This window comes from Lampetra planeri, chromosome 18 (assembly GCF_965212315.1).
Source record: "Lampetra planeri chromosome 18, kcLamPlan1.2.h2, whole genome shotgun sequence".
In the NCBI taxonomy this organism is placed as follows: Eukaryota; Metazoa; Chordata; class Hyperoartia; order Petromyzontiformes; family Petromyzontidae; genus Lampetra; species Lampetra planeri.
The window spans coordinates 1749207-1765048 of record NC_136124.1 but is presented as its reverse complement, the minus strand read 5'-3'; the positions used below and the strand labels follow the sequence as shown (position 1 = coordinate 1765048).

The 15842-nt window shown below is 51.0% G+C and overlaps 1 protein-coding gene across 1 annotated transcript in view; it reads right to left on the bottom strand.

Moving 5' to 3' along the window:
• LOC144723469 (cyclin-dependent kinase-like 1) overlaps positions 1-15842 on the bottom strand; it is a 43531-nt gene that overhangs the window by 7228 nt on the left and 20461 nt on the right. Inside the window, exons 4-6 of the mRNA XM_078602247.1 lie at positions 6960-7050; positions 3864-4064; positions 1424-1506 (exon numbers count right to left, since the gene is read on the bottom strand). Coding sequence (XP_078458373.1) covers positions 1424-1506; positions 3864-4064; positions 6960-7050 — 375 coding nt within the window. The remainder of the gene's footprint in view (positions 1-1423; positions 1507-3863; positions 4065-6959; positions 7051-15842) is intronic.

Genomic DNA, 15842 nt, shown 5'->3' with positions numbered 1-15842 from the left:
GTGTGGTGTGTGTGTGTGTGTAGGGTCACGGTGTTCGAGTGTGGTGTGTGTGTGTGTAGGGTCACAGTGTTCGAGTGTGGTGTGTGTGTGTAGGGTCACAGTGTTCGAGTGTGGTGTGTGTGTGTGTGTAGGGTCACGGAGTTCGAGTGTGGTGTGTGTGAAGGGTCACAGTGTTCGAGTGTGGTGTGTGTGTGTAGGGTCACAGTGTTCGAGTGTGGTGTGTGTGTGTGTAGGGTCACAGTGTTCGAGTGTGGTGTGTGTGTGTGTAGGGTCACGGTGTTCGAGTGTGGTGTGTGTGTGTGTGTAGGGTCACGGTGTTCGAGTGTGGTGTGTGTGTGTAGGGTCACAGTGTTCGAGTGTGGTGTGTGTGTGTAGGGTCACAGTGTTCGAGTGTGGTGTGTGTGTGTGTAGGGTCACGGTGTTCGAGTGTGGTGTGTGTGTGTAGGGTCACAGTGTTCGAGTGTGGTGTGTGTGTGTGTAGGGTCACGGTGTTCGAGTGTGGTGTGTGTGTGTCGGTGGTGTAGCGGAGCGGTAGTGTAGCGGTTAGCACACTGCACTACGAACCCGGCTGACCCGAGTTCGATTCCCGCTCATGGCTAACACCAGTGACAATTATCTGAAATCGGTCCTGGGCCTCCCCTAGGTCGACTCAGCCGCAAATGATTACCTGGTGTGCGGTGTGTAAACATCGCCACTGGGGAGACAAAGGCGGCCGAGCGTGGTGCTGGCCACCCACCCCCTCGTGTGCCGTGCTGGCAACTTATAGTTGCTCGCTAATAGAGCACTTACTCCAATCGTCTGTTAAAGCTTCACGGGGGATCTTTGTCTTTGTGTGTGTGGCACAAACGCCGTGGTGACGTTACCGCCACTTAGTAGTGGTTGTTTGTGAATGTGGGGAGCTGTGGCGCATTGGTTAGCACATTGTTCTATGGACCCAGCTATTTCAGTTAGATTACTGACTACGTCCTGGGCCTTCCACAGATTGACCCAGCCCTACATGAGTAGCTGGTGCAGTGTGTATAAACATCAGCACTGGGAAGACAAAGGCTGCCAGGCGTTGGTGCTGACCACACGACCACATCGTGTGGCGCGCTGTGGACCACGTGGTCGCTTGTTCACAGCACTTGACCCAATGGTCTACATAGAGTACACTAGGGAACTTTGTCTTTGTTTTGAGTTTGAATATAAACTCTGAACATTTCTTATAAACATCATCACTGAAGAGTCAAAGTCAGACAGCAGTGGTGCTGGCCACGCTATATCTGTTGTGCCGTGCCGGCTTGATTTGCCTCTCGCGAACAGCTCTTGTGCCAGCCGTCTCTCCGGTGTCATTGGCGGACCTCTCTGCCATGCATTTGACGTGAAAGTGGCTTCAGGATTGATCCCAGAGTCAGGGGGTGAGTGGTGGCGTGGGTGACCTCACCATGACGTCAGGCTCGGGGATTCCCAGTCCACTGAAGTATTGGTTACACGCGAACGCCTGCTGGTGCCTGGGAATGAGGTCCCCTGGTAGGTGAGAGGAGACAGCCAGGAAATGCAACAATGAGCAGGCTAAGCGATGATTAGTTGTATATAGGTGTATATAGTTGTATGCAGAGTAATAACGCAATGAGGTCGATACATGCGCTAACGGACCACACCGCAAGAATCGCTGTGGAGTGCGGAACACCTACGTGGACCAGAACTTTAATATACACTCGCAACATTTTACCTGTGGCACACCACGGTGAGAGGATGCAAGGGAAATAGAGGATGTAATGTAAGGATGAAGAAAAAGAAACAGGAAAGGGAAGAGAGAAGAGAAAGAATAACAAGAAAATGATGGAAAATTAACTGAAAAACTGGAACAAAGGGTGAGGAGAGATGAGGCTGGGGAGGAAGAGGCGGCATCAGCACCTCAACGGGGCTGCGCGGAGCGGCGTCTGTCTTCACAGGGGGCAGGGGAAGGGGAGGGGTTTAGAGTGGCGGTGGCCACACACAAGTCACGTAGTTTATGGGAGGCTTGGGCCTTGAGACTTTGTGATAATTTCGTGGATAAATAAATTACATTACCACGACTCCTCCAATGTGTATTCGGGTTGTACCACCTGCTGCGCGGCACAATGTCTTCAGTTGCTGTATCGCAAACCTCGCTCACTCATCTCGTCAAGGAGCATAAACCACCATCACGCAAACTCCGGTCATCCTCGCAGCGGCTTTTGGCAAACCATCAAACAAAGACAGTCACTTGCATCGGGCGCTTTCAGATGCGCTTATGCGGCCGTCTGGAACGTTCTTCCAATATTAGGAAGCTACTGGAGCTATGCACTTGGAAATCTAGATTGAAAAATAATTTCTCTAGAACTGCTTTTGTGTTCAGTTTGTTGTCCTCCCCCGCACATCCGATTAGCGCGGTTGGCTACGTTCGGTGCAAAAGAAGTTCAACACACATACAAACATTGGTTTCCTGAAGAAGCTTTCCCGCACGCGGAGAAAGACGTCGGACATCGTTCTGGACAACTCACGGTACTTTTCCGAAAGACCCAAGAATATGAACTCACGGTACAACCCGATACCCCCCTCCGCAGTAGTATCATTGCTTGTTATGACAAACGACTGTTGGCTACAACTCTGACACTCGGTCGCCAGCGTGCCGCGTGCGTGGCCTCGTTGACGCAAAAAAAGAGGCAATTTTTTTTTTCCTTTCCCCAGTTGCCGCTGTTGACACTGCTGAAGGCTGGGCGTGCCGCACGCCCCGTCAAACGCACCGGAACCTAATTGGAGGCGGAGAGAGCCGCCTCCCGCTGCACGAGACGAATGAGCCCCGTGGCCCCCGCTGTTACCCATTTGTAACCCCACAGCCGAGTGCGAGCGAATCAATCGGCAACATCAATTTCAGGATTGCTTTCGAGGCCATTCATTCCTTCGTTTGCTTATTCGTTTGTGTGTTTGGGGGTTTTTTTATCAGCATCTACGGTTTCCAGGCCAGACACATTGTGCGCTTTTTCTTCTTCTCGTTTTGTCATAAAGCTGGGACGGATTTCCTAGCAGGGCTGACCCACACTGGCAGCTCAATCACGTGTCCCTTGCCTAACGTTGCGTGTTGGGTGCTAGTGTCACGCTTGTATGGAACATAACATGTTGTTTACTTTCATTTCTTGAAATGGTAACAACTTCCGGCTGTGTCTTCCAGGAAGGTGGTCGTTCGTGGAAATTACATCGTCACGAAATGGTGCCTCTGGAATTCCACCATTGTTTTGCTGGCCTCACGTCGCTTGTGGATTATGGTGTCACAAAGTGAATAATTGATTTAGTCTAAGTGTTGTTTTCTTTACCTTTCATAATATTACGACAATCATGCAGTCATGGCACACGAGATGAAGTGTCTATCGGAACTCTCAGGTCGGTGCATCACCCTCACGCACCGCCACTGAGCCACCCTTATGCTGCACTACTCAGCCACCTGACCACTTCCCAGTGTAAACGTGACATCTTTGCGTGCGTGCGCGTGCTTTGCGTGCGTGCTTTGCGTGCGCACGTACCGAGCGTGCACGTGAGTGCTTTGCGTGCGTGTGTGCGTGCGCACGTACCGAGCGTGCACGTGAGTGCTTTGCGTGCGTGTGTGCGTGCGCACGTACCGAGCGTGCACGTGAGTGCTTTGCGTGCGTGTGTGCGTGCGCACGTACCGAGCGTGCACGTGAGTGCTTTGCGTGCGTGTGTGCGTGCGCACGTACCGAGCGTGCACGTGCGTGCTTTGCGTGTGCGTGCGTGCGTGAGCACGTACCGAGCGTGCACGTGCGTGCTTTGCGTGTGCGTGCGTGCGTGCGCACGTACCGAGCGTGCACGTGCGTGCTTTGCGTGTGCGTGCGTGCGTGAGCACGTACCGAGCGTGCACGTGATGAGGTAGATTTGGTCGAGGTCGGAGCGGCCGGGCCACAGCGCGTTGCCCGTGAGCATCTCGGCGAAGACGCAGCCCACGGCCCAGACGTCCACGGGCGGCCCGTACTGCGTGTCGCCCACCAGCAGCTCGGGCGCGCGGTACCAGCGCGTGGCCACGTAGTCCGTGTACTCGTCCCCGGGACTCGCTGCGGACGCGGCGGCGGAGGATCAACTTGAGCTCGTGGCAGGACGCACTGCCCTCTGCGGCCTGACAAACTCCCAAGACGCCTGACTCGCGTGCGCGGTGGTCACCCCCGCCCGAGCCCTGTGCAGGCTGGGACCTGCTCGGCTTGCGAGGTTGGAAAGGATCGGCTGCATTTTGGGTGATTTGGGTCGTAAGGCGTAGGATTCCTGCAAATCATCGACGGTCAATTCTGAGGGCTCGCAGCTCGATGCGCACAGAAGGATAGGTGCGGCCAAATCGATTAATGCTCACGCCCTTCGTTCTCACGCTGAGGGGAGCGGAGTTTCATGTCCCTCTGTTCTCTCTGTCTGGCGCTCCGCATCCAAGTCCTCAAATGTGCCCAACAAGTTACGTTCACCCTCCGAGCCACTCGGTTTCAGGTGGCGGGGGCGGAGCGGGGGGGGGGGTCGTATTTTCCCCGTTATATTTAGAATGTTCTTATTGGTGCAATATCAAGAAATTAAAACATCTCCTTTTGGAACTCCCACGGAGTTAGCAGGGAAGTACATCATAAACCCACGTTACTCAGCGCTAGTGGCACAAAATGCTCCTAAACGGTGGTAGAGCGTGTATACAATAGTGCTCTCTTGTGTTTGAGGGAGTACTCTTGTCAATAACATCTGGAAACCTAGCGGTGTATTTTTTTTAAAGGCCTCGCTGCACTGGTGACATCCACAAGTTCGAAACCAGCTTCGGACTTGTTTGCTTAAACAAAGGTTGCTGGACAGCGTTAGTCGGGACAGCCAACGGGGATCGTAAGTAGTGATAGGGGTTGGGGTAGTGATAGGAGTTGTGGTAGTGATAGGGGTTATGGTAGTGATAGGGTTTGGGGTAGTGATAGGGGTTCTGGTAGTGATAGGGGTTGTGGTAGTGATAGGGGTTGTGGTAGTGATAGGGGTTGTGGTGGTGATAGGAGTTGTGGTAGTGATAGGGGTTATGGTAGTGATAGGAGTTGGGGTAGTGATAGGGGTTGTGGTAGTGATAGGAGTTGTGGTAGTGATAGGGGTTGTGGTCGTGATAGGGGTTGTTTTAAGGGAGGAACCGATACAGGTCTGCTCGTGTGCAGGTGCCGAATGGATTGTTACAACGCAGAATCGATGACGTGGTAACATCTTGACAACTTGGAGAGGTCTTCATAAAACAGTGGATTGATTGAGGCTGATGACAACAATGATGATGACGGTGGCACAAAGAGAGGAGTGGGAGTCTATTCATCGAATACCGATCTCGATCAAAAGTCATTTCATCCTGCAAGCTCTAATCGGTAGGCCGGCAGCAGCAGGCGAAACTAAACTACTAAACTATCTTCATTGAAACTATTTTTTATGTTTACCAGGTAAGGCCCACTGATATAAATAGTTTTTTTTCAGAAGCGAGCCGCCCACAAGTGATATCACGTGGAAATGTATCGCAGCCAAATACTCTAAAACTCACGTTGCTAAATGTGGAGGCAAATAACCGGAGGACCCGGAGAAAAATCCACGCGACCACGGGGGGGAGAGAGACGCAAACTCCAAATATACAGCAGCAGGCGTCATGGTCAGGATCGAACCCGCGACCCCCTGCATACCAGGCGAGGTAGTCAACATCTCCGAGCCACCGCGGCGCCCTGGTCGTCACCCCGCGGCCCAGCGAGGGACACAATTGCCATGTGTCCGGACCCATCGGCCAAGGGCACGGCGATCCGTTTGATTTCGTGCGACGGCCCTCCCGTGTGGTCACACGCAGGCTCGAGCGTGCGGTGGGGGGGGGGGGTGCCGGACCCTCGTGTGGTCAGGAGGCCATAGCCGAGGGCGCTCCCCTTGCCCTCCCGCCTGCCCGCGTTGCCATGGCGGCCGCAGCACAAGTGGAAACCTCTTCAAGGCCCGGCCAGCTGAAAGGAATTCTTTGGTGCGACGCGACTGTCAGTCATGACAGCGGTAGCCCCCGCTCTCTTTGCTTTCCCCTTTTCGTTCCCCACCTCCTTTCTGTTCGTCCATTCTTCCCCCCTTGCTTTCCATTATCCGCGTATTTACGCGTCTTCCTTTGCGCCCTTTATGCTTCTTAATTATCATCTCTATAATCTCCGTATATCACCGTGTGCCTCCCTGTATATGCTCAAAAAAAACAACGTTTTCTCCCCGGTTCCTGCATAATGCACCTATGTGTGCGTGTGTGCTTTAGCTGGCCCCATTCTAGTCCTAGCTGACGGCTGTCACATTTATTGTCTTGCAGGGCACACTGTGCCCTGCAAGACAATGGTCTTTGCTGTGAGAGTTTGTTTTTTAAAGCCAGTATAATATGACAAACTCTCTGTTATTACTACAAATAAGAATTTAAAATAATGTATAACCCTTTGTCGGTCAACTGCTGGATGAAGCTCTCCCCATGCCGAGTCAGTCGTGGCGGGTGGCGGTCGACCAGATGGGTGCAGCGGGGGCCGGGGTGTGTAGGGAAGAGGGCAGGCCTGGCTCAGACATCGCTCGCCATTGCCAGGGCTCGAACTCGGGTCGTTGGGTTTGTAGCGCCGGTGGGGCGCCAACCGCCCACCGCGCCACTGCTCCGCCAAGACCCTATATCGGGATGATTTTTTCTCTCCGAAATATAAAAACCAATTTTCATACCGCACACTCGCGAGATGGAACTTACGTAAGAATAAACGGGCGAAGTAGAGCCGTAAAAATGAGGGGAAGGGGGGGGGGGTCATGTGACGATGACAAAGGCAATCCTTAACGCCTCGTGTGAACATCAAGTTGGCCCTGATGCTAATCCTGGTGTTTCAAATGTGAGCAGGGGGGGGTGTGTGTTTGTGTTCATGTAATAGAGGGTGGAGGATGGTTGGAGGGAGGGAGTGGAGTGGGATTAGGAGGCCACTTACTGAGTATCCTGGCGAAACCAAAGTCACACAGCTTGATGACGCCCTGCCTGGTGATGAGTATGTTTTCAGGCTTCACGTCACGATGGATGCACTGCCGAGGGGGAGGGGGTCAAAATAAACATCAGCCACGGTCTCAATGCGTGTGGACTGCTGGTTCACACTGTTCTCGCCCAGCAGCTCTCTCCAAGAGTGATTTTGGGTTCGGGGGGCCCATATTGTTCGGCACGGTCGCCCAATAATTCATCATTGAAATCTGCAAAGTTTCGAGAGAGAACCGATCGCAACGGAGCTCTCGTCACGCGAGAACTGGGGTGCATGCAAATGCACATCTTTGCCGTGGCGTTAAATCCGTGGCGTCCGTCGTTTCGTCACGCGTTTGCTGGGAGCCTCTCCGAGGACATTAATTGAAGCTCCTGGCACGTGCAGCGTGAAATGTGGGACATCGTGCAGCGGACAACACGGGGTACGACCCCCGGCAACGCATCAGCCCGGCACGATACAGCACAACTGTAAAATGTACACATTAGTACACGACATCATCATCATCATTACATATGGTGAGTGGGCTGTGTGTATATATATACACACATACACTAAGTGAAGCAATGATGTTTCGTTCCTTAGCAACGTAGCCTTGAAGCTCGTGCATTGAGCTTGTTAGGGGAGCATGGGATCCTAACGAGTTCACCAGAGGCGATCCAGGGTGTGTGCGAGCGAGATCCACTTTGGTGCGACAGGAGAATTGCTCGGACGAAGGAGAATTGTGTGGAAGAAGGGAGGGGGGGCCTTCAGGATGCGGGTGGCTAGGAGATGTTAACTACCTCGCGTGGTATACAGGAGGTCGTGGCTTCGATCCCGACCCCGACACCTGTGTCTTTGGAGTTTTGGATGTTCCCCTCGGGGTCGCCTGGATCTTTCTCCGGGCCCTCCTTTTTTGTCCTCCACATTTAGAAATAAGCCTTCTTTAGAGTGTTTGGCTGCTGTAAATCTCCACACGATAAGTGTCTTCATTGCGCTTTCACTTGTGACCAGGTCGTTTCTGAAACAAAATAGCTACGTAGCTCAGTGGACCTTACCTGGTAAAAAAAAAGATATAAAATAAAATAGTTTATGGTTTAGTTTGAATAGTTTTAGTGTGGGGTTCACCAGGTTGTGGAGTAAACATTTGCCGCTGGTTTAAACACTGACGTGGAAATCAGAACGTTGAGCAGCGCACCGGGAAGGCCTCCCACGTGTCCCCTCCTTCATCACTCGCAGCTACAACACCGCTTGTTCCATTGGCAGAGGCCAAGCGCCGAAACCACATTCCGTCAAAACATCACTGGCGGAACGAGAACCCCCCTGAGAGTGTATTTTGGCCTACTCTTCCACGTTGGGCAGACAACCTGAAAGACGTGGGAATACCCACAGCTTTACCCCGCCACATGTGACCCACCGGTTGACGAGCTGTGGTTTGTGTGTGCGTTGAACTTCTTTCGCACCGTACGTCGCCGTTCGTACACATTTCCCACCCATAGGGCAATGACAACTGCGTTCGAATTTTCCACCATCACACACACACACACCGGTCTCGCGCCGTTGTTTCTGCGAAACTTATCCTACCGGGGATTCCTTCCCGCGAATCGTGAGTCACGATTCCGAGTCTGCGAGACCTAAAGAGGAGGCTCCTGGGTGCCGAGTTGTGGAAACCATCGCCCTGGCCCCCGCGTGCGTGCGTGCGGCCACACACACACACGTGTACAGTCATCCGGACCTAAACAAACAGATGCCAATGATGCTTATGCGCTTCGATTTTCTCTCCCCGCGCGCATGGAAACCAGAAAAAAAAACCCACGCCCACACACCCCCACGGTAGCCGGCACCTCGGTACCCAACGCCAATAAACGTCGGGCGGGCGTAAATCAGGTGCAGAATGCTGCCGTCCTGACGCACACAGAGCGGGTGGGCCCTGTCCAACCGTGGCCGCTGTAAACACGGAGCTGAGCGAAGGGAACGCGCACAAACACATACACAAAGACAAAGATGCCCCCTCCCCATATAGCCTCACACAAGGCTGTTGGGACAAGTGCTGTTGCCAAACAGCACCGATAAAAGAAGGCCAGCAAGGAGGGCCCGGGTACAACGTGGAACGTTTGGGGCGAACGTTGGGCCAACGACCACGTTCCAACGTTGACCCGATATTTGTCTCCACAATACTGATGTGTGTTAAGGCTGGGTTGACCTAGGCGAAGCTCAGATGATGATGGCCGTGAGCGGGAATCTTAACTCGGGTCGCCAGGTTCGTGGCGCGGTGCGCTAACCACTGCACCAGCAGCTCCCCACACACAAGGACACATCTGCACACGTGCGTGCATATGTGGACATACTCACATGGACACATGGACACACGCTCATGCACACGCTACCAACGCACACGCACCAATGCACACACGCACACGTGCATCCGCAAACATACGCACGCACAAACAGGCATAAAAAATACAAAGATCCCCCATGTAGCCATCACAGATAGTAGGGGCAAGTGCTGTTAGCGAGCACCTATAAAGGCCTGCACGGCACACGAGGGGGTGGGTGGCCAACACCACCCCCGGCAGCCTTTGTCTCTCCAGTAGTGATGTTTGCACACCGCACCAGGTACTCATTTGAGGCTGAGTAGACCTAGGAGAGGCCCAGGACCGGTTCAGATAATCGTCACCCGTGTTGGCCGTGAGCGGGAATCGAACCCGGGTCACCAGGTTCGTAGCGCAGCGTAGCGCTAACCGCTACAGACAGGCATGCACACCCAAACACATACATCCACACAAACATATGAGCACACACGCAGGCAAAACAACTTTTCTCACTTGTTTTTTTCCAGACCACCGAACAAGACCACACACGCGCAACATCTCCTCTACCTGATGCTGCCACTCCTGGGGACAAAGACGTTAAGACGTTTCGGGAAAATATAATGTTACAACTGACGGAGGTTTACAACGTTCGTCACTATTTCAATCATAGCTTGCCATTCTGTTAGGCAGTGCACATGCACACTTAACGTATAGATTGCAAGATGTTTTGACCACCCACCGCTGTTACGGACGCGCGTGCAGGTGAAACTCCCTTGTCAATCACCTGCTCGGCGAGAGTCTCCGCACTGGACGTCTGTGAAACAGGGCTTCATTGCTCATAGGATTCCTCCTGGCTAAATGGAGATTCTGATTCCGTACAGGTTATTTGACTGTAACGTCGCCATGCTGGTCAATGCGGGTTGAAAGAGGGCAGCGTAGAAGTACAGTACAACAATGGGTTTTCTGCACTGCTGCTTAACTTCCAATGATTGGTCAGGATCTGGCGAATTTCATGTGGTTTGCTCATAGGCTGAATGATAAATATATGTGTGTGTGCGGATGCAGTGTTTATCGTCCTGCCCGTGATGCATACACCTGTCAATTTTGCACGTCCTACCGCACGGAATGTGGCCTTTTTCCTTCTCATAGATATACGCTGCTCCTTTGGCGCAGAGCTCATCCAATGTGTGCACATTGTTTTTTTTGGGCCCGAGTCCTTACGCCGGTTGTGTCAATAGCTCGTTCACCTCCTTCAGAGTCCTGCTGAAGCATCTTCAAGGGCTGCAAAACTGTGCCGAGCGGCAAAACTGCCGGCCTGTGGCACTCGTGGAGCCGTGATCTCAACCGTCCACCAAATACCTTTCGAAAAATGCTCAACAAAATCACCGCGCCTATTATCGCACACGGTGATCCACATTTAAAATTGCAGCTGAAATTAAAAAAAAATGTGCCAGCGACGCCGCACTTGGCCTGGCAGCGTCTCCGCGTGTAAAGGTTTAAATCGGGCATTTTTGGTTCCTTCCCAAATGCTAAAATTACGTTTCGTTTTCGAGCGGAAACAAATATGATAATCGTCATGCATATCCATGGGATACTGTTTCACGCTCCAGTACACGCATGTCCTCAGCAGTGTTTATAGTAGCACGGAAAACGAATGTGTATCTGAAAAAATAAGAATAGGTTTTACCCTTTTTGTGCAATAAACAGATGTCAAGATGTTCAAACACCAAAAAGAAACCTCTTGCAAAGAACTGCACTGTCCGCCTTTTGGTGTTCTCTGGGCTGACACTGGTGAGACGAGGCCCTATATAGAAGGCCGTCTCTGGTATAGGCCAATCAGCTTGTATATTGTCACAGCATGTTTGTCTGCATGTTCACCACAAGTAACGTGTGGTTAATGCAGACTTGATTCCTTGCAAAAAGTTTCGATTTGGTCTTGATTTGAAGCTTTCGTGACTGCAGGAATCCATACTCTTTGGTTCTTTCGGTAAAGTCACGTAGGTGGAAATAAAATAAATCACGACATTTCGACCGCAACACAAGCAATCTTCATCAGGTGGAACAACCACAGCAAAAAAATGCTGAAGTAGTCTATTTGGTGTTTGAACGTCTTAACACCTCCTGTTTTATTGCCAGAAAAGATAAAACCTATTTTTATTTTTCCATACTTTGATACTGGCAAAAAGGTCCCATTTTGTTAATGGGACTCTGTTAGGGCTAAACACGGCTGACACGTTAGCCGATTGTCCTTTCAACGCCAGTGAAGTCTGCACGTTTCGGGCAACCCGATGGTCAACTCGGCCGATATTCAGGAGGTGCCAAGTGGCAAATTCCTATAAAACGTTCTCCGTGCTAAAGTTTACTTCAGATTCGATCATCTTCGTGTGTTCTGTCGCCCCCCCTCACATTACCGACGGACAGACAGACAGAGATCGCTAACAGCGTAAACGCTTTCAACCTCAGATGTAAGGTATTAAAAACGGAAAGAGCCATACATAGCAAGCAATGTCTACTTGCAACTGCAGTGATATATTGGCGTGGGTTTCTCTTGGGCGCTGTCCCGTCTCCTCCCACGCGAAAAAAAAACACTAAATATTGCCAAAACATCCACAAAGCTCGTGAAAAAATAAAGACCCGGTGAAATGCTGTCTTGATGAATATATATATTACATATATTTCATAGAATAACACATTCTATATTCTGTGCATAGCAAATGTGTTTACATGCAGGAGATGCGTGGATGAACGTGTGCTATGCTTCTGGATGAGTGTGTTCGAATTAACTCGTGTTCACACGCGTGTCACCGTGTGTTTGGGCCAAATACGGCTTACACGTTTGTGTGCGTTCATGCGGTAGTGTGGCGGTTAGCTCACGGCCAACGCCAGTAACGATTTTTTGAACCGGTCGTGGGCCTCCTCTAGGTCGACTCAGCCTGGTGCGGTGTGTAAACATCGCACTAGGGAGACAAAGGCGGCCGGGCGTGGTGCTGGCCACCCACCCCCTTGTGTTCCGTACTGGTCTTCATAGGTGCTCGCTAACAGCGCTTGCCCCAACAGTCTGTTAAAGCTATACGGGGGATCTTTGTGTTTGTGTGTTCATGTGTGTGTACACACACACGCATGAACGTGTATATCTACTTGCAGGCGCCTTGTGTGTATAGTGGGAGTGGTGGCACAGTGGTTAGCGGGCTGCAATATGAACTTGGCGACCCTCGCTCGATTCCCCCTCACAGCGTCGATTATCTGAACCGTTCCTGGGCCTCCCGTAGGTCCGCTCAGCCTCAAATGAGTACCTGGTGCGGTGTGTAAACATCGCCACGAGAGAGACAAAGGCGGTCCGGGGCATTGTATACCGTGCCGACCTTCATAGGTGCTGCTCGCTAACAGCACTTGCCTCGAAAGTCCATTGAGGCTCCGAGGAGGATCTGTGTCTTTGTCTCGAGTGTAGACCTCCACGTCAAAGGAAATGCAATGAAAAATAAAAACCATATCGCTTCATTTTTGTTTTGTTTACCACCACCTCACCGTTATTTGTTGCTCCCTCTTAGGAGACGTCTTTCTTGGTCACTCTCATGGAAAATCACGATATTGTCGGGAGCGCTCCAAATGGAGGCTACCCGCCCTGCCGTGTGTGCTGAAGAGCCTTTGCGCATTAATGCGGGCACTAACCCCGGGCCGCGCAATGTTTATAGGCTCCCGGTGTCACGAATGAAAGCCGCGTTGTGTCGGTGTGACCTTTCCCTGCTAAATAGGCCTGGTTGTGGATGAGCCACAAAGCCTTTTAAAGAGGGGGGCCTTTGGGGGGAACAGCTGAGAGCCAACTCTCACATTAAGCATCGTTCCTCCCGCCCCTTCTCCATCGCTGGCGGCAGTGGCAATTCTGCATTCCCGCTTCAAGAGTCATCGTCAAAATGCCTCAACGAGCGAACAGCGCCTGTCTCTCTGGGCAAAGAGTGCTGTCAATAAAAACAAACCTAAAATATCCGACATCCGTTTTTTTTTTAAACGTGTAGTTTACAAGATATATATGCACAACACCCACAGCGCGCGCACATAAAACATAATGCTGCACGTCTTTGTTACTATTGTAATTCTAATGGACAACGACAAATGACCCCATCAGCTAGAGAGACATTGACATTGCAAATGAAGAGCTGAATTGTAACTGCATGCCCCCGGGTTGAGGCTTTGAACAGGGTTCACCCAGAGCAATGACCCCCAGGCTGGGCATTGAAATATTGCCAAAAAGACATTCTAGAATTGTCAAATTTAGCAATCTAGTAATTGTGGGTAATTGTCCAAATGTGTGACCATGACAATGGGACTCAATAGCTGCCTCTAGCAAAATAATGCCACCATTTATTTTTCTGTCTAAAGCATTGATCAATGGTATTTTTGTCTGATAATGTCCCTACATCATTACCAGAGGGCTGCGGTGGTGTATACATGTGTACGCACGTGTACGTTTGATAATAAATATATGTGCACCAAAGTTATAGACAAAGATCCATCCTTCAGCCTTACAGGCGACTCTTGGGGTAAAGCTGTTAGCGAGCGCCTATTAAGAGCGGCTTGGTGCACGAAGGAGTTGTCTGTGACTAGCCTCACTCTTGGCCACGTTTGCCATGCAAGGGGCTGTGTGGTGATCATCCCTTCGCAGCAGGAATTCACGTGAGCCCGATATGATTCCAGTGAGACCCAGGACCGGTTCTGATTGTAATTCCTGAAGGAGCTCCCCCGGCACTCGGAGAATAAACGTCGGACATTATGCAGAACAACCCCAAAAAAATGCATCGAAAAGTTATGTAGGAACGTAATCGTGAAAAATCTGTGCAGTTAGAGGACTGATCCTTGACCACAACAGCTGGAAGGATAGCCTACAGATGATGACTGAAATTTACCTTTTTGTTACACTCATTCCCTCCCGCAGCACTCCGCAGTGTGCACTGCGGCAGATGTTTAATGGGTCGCGCGACTGATTTTCGTGTGCGCATCTCCTGTAGCAAGGACTATGAGGTTATTAGGAGTCCGTGCACCTGCCTGGGGGTATTTATGGGACAGGAGAAGGTGAAATGAGTGGCAGTGGAGGTGGCCGTTTCATGCGGTTCTCCACCCATTTCGATTACAGGCTGCCACCGGCTCTCCAGCGGAATCGAGCAAAATGAAATGACCATTAAAAAAAATAAGCGGCGGCGGGAGGCACGACAGCGTGAGTGACTTTTGGACGTCAGAATTCGAGTGCTTTTGAATCAGCGTGAGTGTCTTGGTGAGCGATTCACGCACGAAGAAAACGCAGACTGCCAGAACGGAAGAAAAAACAAGCGCAAGGATATCATGAAAATACCCCCCACCCCCTCACCACCATCACCCCCACCACCTCCCCCACCACCATCGCCCCCCCCCCCCACCACCATCACCCGGCGTGTCTCCCATCCTATTACCCGGAGACACGTCGCTTTGAATGGGCACTGCGGTGCGACTCGGCACAACCGCGTGGTCACCAGCAGCACTCCGGCTCGAGTCCCGTCGAGGGTGGTGCACACAGCAGCTGAGCTGCTCGGTTGATCGTTGCAAGGCGCAGCATCATTCATGATAATGATGAAGCATCATTCGAGTTAGTGCACTCGAGACGACATCTCCAAATTAAGAGTCCACGGCTGGCCAGTAATTACAATATGAAAAGGACAATCTGTCCTTTACACGGGGATGTGATTTGACAACACGAAGGGATTTCGTTTGCAGCGGTTGTGCGGCATGTCTTTGAGCGTTAAGAAGTGACGGCAGCCTATTGATTGGCATGGAACCCACGGTAAGAGGGGCAGAGGGTTTGTTTGTTTTGAGCATGCGGGTGAGCGTACAATGTACATGCAAGCATGACTGCTTGACTCATCGTATTTGGGTTTTTTTTTTATCATGGGAACGCAAATACACTGCGCGCTATTCAAGCAAAGTTATTAAAGAAAAAAAGAGATTTGAGAAACTATTCATACCTACGTTGACATCAAAAAGCTGCTGCTCAGCACAAACACAGGTGAAAGGGACTGAGAAGCAATACAGACAGCCCACGCCGTTCTCATTACAGAGTAGTGATTATCAGCGTAATACACGGCCACTAGAGAACAGGTTACGCATATCCATAACAATCCTAAATTCGTGTACCCTCGATTGATATACCCTATGCATTGCTATGTTCTGTCGTCCCATGACACCGCAGTATTATGAGGACGATGGTAAGGAGAGATGATGGATGTGGCACGCCAAAATTATTGCCGAAACAACATTCCAAACTCTTCGGGATAAAATGAAATACTTACATATATGGCATCACACAACGCGGGTCCATACCAAGCAAACGTCACAGTCACAGAAAAAAACTCGTTTCTACAATTCAGGAAGAGTACAGAGTGGACGCTTGTGCTAAACTAGTATTATTAATTTGACCCAGACGAATGACAATGCTAGGCCATTAGCTTCTTATCATCTTGGGAGATGCACTGCGACATAGCAACAAACAACAATCTCATGCTGGCCTCTAACTGGCGGTGACATCACC